Genomic DNA, 7,099 nt, shown 5'->3' with positions numbered 1-7,099 from the left:
TACTTTACCCAGTACCTGCTTACCTCTCAAGATCCAGCTCAACTGTGACTTTTCTGTCAAGCTTCCTCAGCTTCTCCAGCCAGGAGTAATGCTTGCTCCCTTGAGCCATACCTCTGATGTTATTGTGTTGAAGTGCTAAAGAAACACCCATGATCTTTCTTATTTGTATCCTTCATACCCTTACATGGTTTCTGAAATGATGGAGGAAAAACAAGGAAGAAATTCTTCTAAACAAACAAAATTACATAGAATTTTCCTCTGAAGATTTATTATTTTAAATTTAGGAAATTTATTAGCCAAGCTTCTCCAGAGAAATAGATCCAATAAAATGTGTATATTGGTAGTATCTAGTGATGCAGTGACATTGTAGCTGTCTTAATTTCTGTAAGTTTACTCTATAATTTTTGCACAATGATGAAATCACCTAAATGATGTGCCTCTCAGAATGTATCCTTATTGCTAAATGGCTCATGATTGTATATAAATGCATCTAATGTAAGTATGTATCTATAGAAAGATTTATTTTAAGGAAATGGCCATGCCATTTTGGAGGCTATCAAGTCTGAAACCTGTAGGGCAGGTAGGCAAGCTGGAGACACAAGAAAGAATTAATGTAGCAATCTATGCCCAAAGGCCACCTAGAGGCAGAATTCCTTCCTTGGGGAACTTTAGACTTTTCCCTTAAAATCTTCAGCTGAATGGATGAAACCAACCCATATTATGAATGGTAATCTACTAGAAGAAGTCTTTAAAAAATAACTCCACAGCAATACCTCCCCTAGTGTTTGACCAAAAACTGGGTACTGTGGCCTAACCAATTGGATACATAAAATTAATTAGCACAGGAAGCATAAAGAGAAATGAGAGGTTTTTGTATGGTTTGGTTTGGTTAGGTTAGATTTTCTGTTTGTTTGGTTTGATTTTGTTTTTTAGGTATCGAGAGAAGTGTGTTTTTAAAAATAGTTTTATGAGCAGGATATGGTAATGTACACTTGTAATCCTAGCTATTTAGGATGCTGAGGTAAGAGGATCATAAGTTGGGGTCCAGGCTGGGCAATTTAGTTAGTCTCTGTCTTAACATAAATGGAGGTGGGACCTCTCCAGCCCATCCCTCTCTTCAGCCGCTCCCTCCTCGCCCCCAGCGAGTGTGGTGAACCCCCCACGGCCGCGGGGCACGAGCCAGACTTGGGGACTGGGTTGGGGCGCCCGAGGGCTGCAGCTGTTCCCTTACTCCTCAAAGCCCTGTTTGGGCTGCCCCCTGCGGGGCCCAGCCATGGGCAAGGGTGACTGCGGGGCCGCGCCTTGGAGGCGACTGCTCAGATTCAAGATGACCAACGAAGAACCTCTTTCCAAAAAGGTTCGACTGAGTGAAACAGACTTCAAAGTTATGGCGCGAGATGAGTTAATTCTGAGATGGAAACAATATGAAGCATATGTTCAAGCTTTGGAGGCCAAGTACACAGATCTTAACTCAAATGATGTAACTGACTTATGGGAATCTGAAGAAAAGCTAAAGCAGCAACAGCAAGAGTCTGCATGTAGGGAAAACATCCTTGTAATGAGACTAGCAACCAAGGAACAAGAGATGCAAGAGTGTACTACTCCAATCCAGTACCTCAAGCAAGTCCAGCAGCCGAGTGTTGCCCAACTGAGATCAACAGTGGTGGACCCAGCAATCAACTTGTTTTTCCTGAAAATGAAAGGTGAACTGGAACAGACTAAAGACAAACGGGAACAAGTCCAAAATGAACTGAGTGCCTGGAAGTTTATCCCTGATACGTAAACAAATCATACTCCCCAGTCAAGACTTCCCTGACAGTCCCACTATGAGAAAGCCATGGTGGGACAGCCAAGTACTCATTTGCACACCAAGACTCAGACTTTTTGAGCGAAAAAAGAAAAAGCCACATTCTTATACTGTCCAGCTTCTAATGGTTAATGTAAAACTTAGCAGATGAACCTTGTGTTTCAGCTTTTTTCTCTTCCCCTTCCCTTTGCTTCAGAGGCCTGATGCCATCAGACTATTCCGAAGAAGAGGCCACCTTTGAAAAATTTCCCTTCTACAACATGTAGACACTTGAGAAATGTTTCTGTTTGAAGAAAATAGAGGGAGAAACAGAAGTCTTTAGTATGTGGCACACTGTGTCTTCAGACAGTTTGGAGGATTGAAAACCTAGAGATTTCAAATCATGAATTGAACATGTAAAATTCCAGTTAAATGTAAAAACGGAATATGCATCGCTCTTAACCTTCAGCATAGTGACTTAGAGACACTGTATATCAGTTTTGCCAATAAGACTGTGGGCTTCATGATTGTTGTTGAACTTCTGGGTCAAAACTCAAATGAGGTTAATTTTGCCTTTAAAGGGTTTATTTGCTAAGAACCAACTTGAATAGTCACAAAAGAAATAACAGATGTTGGTAAAGTAGTACATATATTTAACCATTTAGCTTTAGGGCTCTATATTACTTAATAGAGTCTAAATTAATATCGTTTTAATTAATGCTTTGTTCTTTGAATGGTTTCAAAAACTGTAGATAATCTTAACTAAGGACTGTACAAACATGAAGGAGTGGTATCAGATTTCAGGGTTAAACTGTTCAAAGCATTATAAACATTCATTTCACAACTAGATTGTATAAGGATATTGGCTGTGATGAGACTCACTACAAAATTTTTTTCAGAAATGAACTTTATGAAACCCTCATCTCATTCAACAGGCACATGTTAAAAGAGCATTGTCTTTGGTGTTAATGGGGGAATGTGTTCCTTCATTCTATTTGGGCCTTTTGTGTTCACACTTCTGATATTAAATTAAATGTGCCTTGAAATAAAAAAATAAAATAAAATAAAATAAATAAATGGGGGTGGAGATGTAGTTTACTGGTAGATGTCTTGCCTGCTGTGCAGTGAGGCCCTGAGTTCAATTCCTAGTACTATAAAAAATTATGTTCAGATAGTACTATTTAAATAACCTGCTAGAACATTTAAGTTTAGTATCCAGTACTGTAGCAAGTCACTATAAAGTCAGAAAAAAAATATTATTCATGAAACTGAGAGAGAAGTTTATGGTATCTAGAAATAGAATCAGATGTGTTTAGTAACTTCATGCTCATTATTGATGCTTTCTTTCATGATTAAAGAAAGTTCATTTCAGGGCCGGGGATTTAGCTCAGCAGTTTCGCCACCTGCTTTGCAAGCACAAGGACCCGAGTTCAATCCCCGGTACCAAAAAAAAAAAAGAAAGAAAGAAAGTTCATTTCATGTAGTATTGCCATGTAATTAAAATTAAGCTAACCTTATGTGAATCAAGAGCTCCAGGAGAAAAAAGCAAAAAGAACACACACATCAGCAGATTCATTTAAGGTTAAAAGTTTTTCAGTTTCATTAATAAAGAATTTAAGTGTCCCTCACAATGAAAGCAGTTCTACGGGGGAAATTCATAGCAGTGAATGCCCATATTAGGAAAACAGAGAGAACTCAGATAAATAACCTAATGCAGAACCTCAAGCTCCTAGAAAAAGAAGAGCACAACAAACCCAAAGCTGGTACGAGAGAGGAAATTATAAGTATCAGAGCAGAAATCAATGCAATGGAGACTAAGAGAATGATACAGAAAATTAATGAATCAAAGAATTGGGTTTTTTTAAAGAATAAATAAAACTGATAAACCTTTAGCCAACCTTATCATAAAAAGGAAAGAAAAGACTCAAATCCATGCAATTAAAAATAAAAAAGCTGAAGTCACAACAGACCCAGCGGAAGAAATCCAGAGGGTCATCAATACCTACTTAAAGAACCTGTACTCTAATAAAATGGAAAACACAGAAAAAATGGACAGATTCCTAGATAACATATGAATTGCCAAAGTTAAATGAAGAAGATACAGAAATTCTAAACACCCCAATAACAATGAGTAAAATTGAAAATGTAGTAAAAAATTTATGAACAAAAAAAAGCCCAGGTCCTGATGGTTTCACTGCTGAATTCTACAAGACATTTAAAAAAGAACTATCACCATTACTCTTTAAACTCATCAAGGAAATTGAAAGGGAAGCAACGCTTCCAAATTCATTCCTGGAAGCAAGTGTTACTTTGATCCCCAAACCAGGGAAAGACCCAACCCAAAAAGAGAACTACAGGCTAATCTCCCTAATGAACATAGATGCAAACATCCTCAACAAGGTACTGGCAAACAGAATACAGAGTGTCATCAAGAAGATCATACACCCTGACCAAGTTGGATTTATCCCAGGGATGCAAGGATGGATCAACATTTGTAAATCAATAAATGTAATACACTATATTAACAGAGTCAAGGAAAAAAACCATATGATCATCTCAATAGATGCAGAAAAGGCATTCAACAAAATCCAACACCCATTCATGATAAAAACCCTACAGATAATTGGAATAGAAGGTCTTTATTTCAACCTGATTAAGGCTATCTATGAAAAACTAACAGCCAACATCATACTAAATGGTCAAAAACTGAAAATTTTCACACTAAAATCAGGAACAAGACAAGGATGCCTACTATCATCACTCCTATTCATTATAGTTCTGGAAACATTAGCCATAGCAATTAGACAAGAGAAAGAAATAAAAGGAATAAAGATAGGAAAAGAAGAAGTGTAACTCTCATTATTTGCTAATGATATGATACTTTACATAGAAAACCCAAAGAACTCTGCCAAAAGACTTCTAGACTTAATTGAAAGATTCAGTAGAGTAGCTGGATATAAGGTCAACACTCAAAAAACAATAACCTTCTTATGCACAAATAGCAGAGTCACTGAGAGAGAAACTCGGGAAACAATTCCTTTTACAATAGCATCCCAAAAACTGAAATATCTAGGAATCAATCTAACAAAACAAGCAAAAGACCTCTACACTGAAAACTAAAGCATTCTAAAAAAGGAGATCAAGGAGGATGTAAAAAAATGGAAAGATATCCCTTGTTCCTGTGTAGGAAGAACCAGTATAGTGAAAATGGCCTTACTTCCGAAACTACTACATGGATTTAATGCAATGCTGATTGAAATTCCAACAATATACTTCACGGAACTAGAGAAAACAATCCAAAAATTTATTTGGAAGCAGAAGAGACCTAGAATAGCAAAAGCAGTTCTAGGTAACAGAGACATGGCTGGGGGTATCACAATCCCCAACTTGAAACTATACTACAAAGCCACTGTGATTAAAAACAGCATGGTACTGGCAAAGAAACAGACCCAAGGATCAGTGGAATAGATTAGAAGATCCAGAAACAACTCCAGACATACTCAGCCACCTCATCTTTGACAAAGGAGCCAACCACCCTCATTGGAGGAAAGATAGCCTATTTAATAAATGGTGCTGGAAAAACTGTATTTCAACCTGCCAAAGATTAAAACTAGACCCATACCTATCACCACGCAATAAACTAAGATTGAAGTGGATTAAAGATCTAAATATTAAGACAGAAACACTAAACTTGGTAGAAGATAAGTTGGATAGAACTCTTGAAGACATTAGCATAGGAAAAGACTTTTTTTTTTTTTTGGTACCGGAGATCGAACTCAGGTCCTTGTGCTTGCAAGGCAAGCGACGGAACCACTGAGCTAAATCACTGGCCCTAGAATTTTTTTTTGTATATCTTTTATTGGTACACTTTAGCTGTACAATATAATGCCATTCATCATTGGAGATATGGACCTTTACATACTCACTTGGTTCTTATTTTTTCCCTCTTCCTCTGCCCTCCCTTCAACCCCTCCATCCCTCCCTATTTACAAAGACTTTGTCTCCATTTTTTCATTTTCTCATATTACTTCAATTCCCTTCTTTCCTTTCCCCTAAGCCTCACACTTCCCCCTCCCCTTTGCCCTTTTTCTTCCTATTTCACATTATCTATTATACCTTTTAATCCTGTATTTACATTTTCAGTTTCTCACACTAGAGAAACTGTTTGGTATTTACACCTGTGTCCTATTTATTTCACTTAAGAGTATCACCTCAATGTGCATCCATTTAGCAATAAATGTCTCTAATTTGTCATTTTTGATGGCAGAGTAGTACTCCATTTTATTAAAAAACACATTTTCTTGATCCAGTCTCCAGTTGATGAGCATTTGGGCTGTTTCCAATTATGACTATTACAAATTGTGCTGCTATGAACATGGGTGCACATATATCACTGTGGTATGATTCTTTTAATTCTTTGGGGAAGATACCCAGCAGGGGAATAGCTGGGTCAAATGGGACTTCCAGTCCTAGTTCTTTGAGGTATCTCCATACTGATTTCCACAGTGGTTGCACCAGTCTACACTCCCACCAGCAGTGGAGCAGGGTTCTTCTTTCCCCACAGCCCAGCCAGCATTTGTTGTTGGTTGATTTCATGATAGCAGCCATTCTTTCTGGAGTGAGGTGGAAGCTCAGTGTTGTTTTCATTTGCATCTCTCAAATGACCAGTGATGTTGAACATTTTTTCATATGTTTATTTTTCATGTCTCCTTCTTTGTGTGAGAAATGTCTATTCATTTCAGATGCCCATTTTTGGATTGGATCTTTAAATTTGGGAGGCCTGATTTTTTTAAGTTCTTTATAGATTCAAGATAGTAGACCTTTGTCTGAAGGACCGCTGGTGAAAATTTTTTCCCACATTGTGGGTTGTTTCTTCACACTGCTGGTGGTTTCTCTTGCTGTGCAGAAGCTTTATAGTAAAAAGAGATCCCACTTGTTGATTGTTTGTGCTAGTTCATGGGCAACTGAGGTTTTGTTCATAAAGTCTTTTCCTACCCTAGTGTCTTCAAGGGTTCTACCTAACCTCTGTTCCAGTTGGTTGAGTGTTTCTGTTTTTATATTTAGAACTTTAATCCATTTCTATTTCGGTTTAGTGCATAGTGGGAGATATAGGTCTAGTTTTAATCTTTGGCAAGTTGAAACCCAATTTCTCCAGCTCCATTTATTAAAGAGGCTGTCTTTCCTCCAGTGAGGGTGTTTGGCTCCTTTGTCAAAGATGAGGTCGCTGTGTGTGTCTGGAGTTGGTTCTGCATCTTCTAATCTGTTCCACTGGTCTTCAGGTCTGTTTCTTTGCCAGTACTGTGCTGTTTTTAT

At 37.8% G+C, this 7,099-nt stretch overlaps 1 protein-coding gene across 1 annotated transcript; it reads left to right on the top strand.

The window, feature by feature from the left end:
* The first annotated feature begins 253 nt into the window (after nucleotides 1–253).
* On the top strand, nucleotides 254–2,298 carry LOC101708152 (pre-mRNA-splicing regulator WTAP). Its single transcript, XM_004841945.3, has 2 exons — nucleotides 254–1,779; nucleotides 2,004–2,298. The coding sequence occupies exons 1-2, from the start codon at nucleotides 1,274–1,276 to the stop codon at nucleotides 2,071–2,073; spliced, it is 576 nt and encodes a 191-aa protein (XP_004842002.2). The 5' UTR covers nucleotides 254–1,273; the 3' UTR covers nucleotides 2,074–2,298.
* Nucleotides 2,299–7,099: the final 4,801 nt, after the last annotated feature.

This window comes from Heterocephalus glaber, unplaced genomic scaffold, assembly GCF_053883595.1.
Source record: "Heterocephalus glaber isolate CG9 unplaced genomic scaffold, H.glaber_assembly_v1.0 deba00001465, whole genome shotgun sequence".
Lineage (NCBI taxonomy): Eukaryota > Metazoa > Chordata > Mammalia > Rodentia > Bathyergidae > Heterocephalus > Heterocephalus glaber.
The sequence above is the reverse complement of the archived record's forward strand: the minus strand, read 5'-3'. Positions and strand labels throughout refer to the sequence as shown.

Coding starts and splice junctions, on each gene's coding strand:
- LOC101708152 (XM_004841945.3), top strand. CDS start 1,274: ATGGGCAAGGGTGACTGCGGGGCCGCGCCTTGGAGGCGACTGCTCAGA. Junction 1,780..2,003: donor TGGAAGTTTATCCCTGATAC/GTAAACAAATCA, acceptor CCTTTGCTTCAG/AGGCCTGATGCCATCAGACT.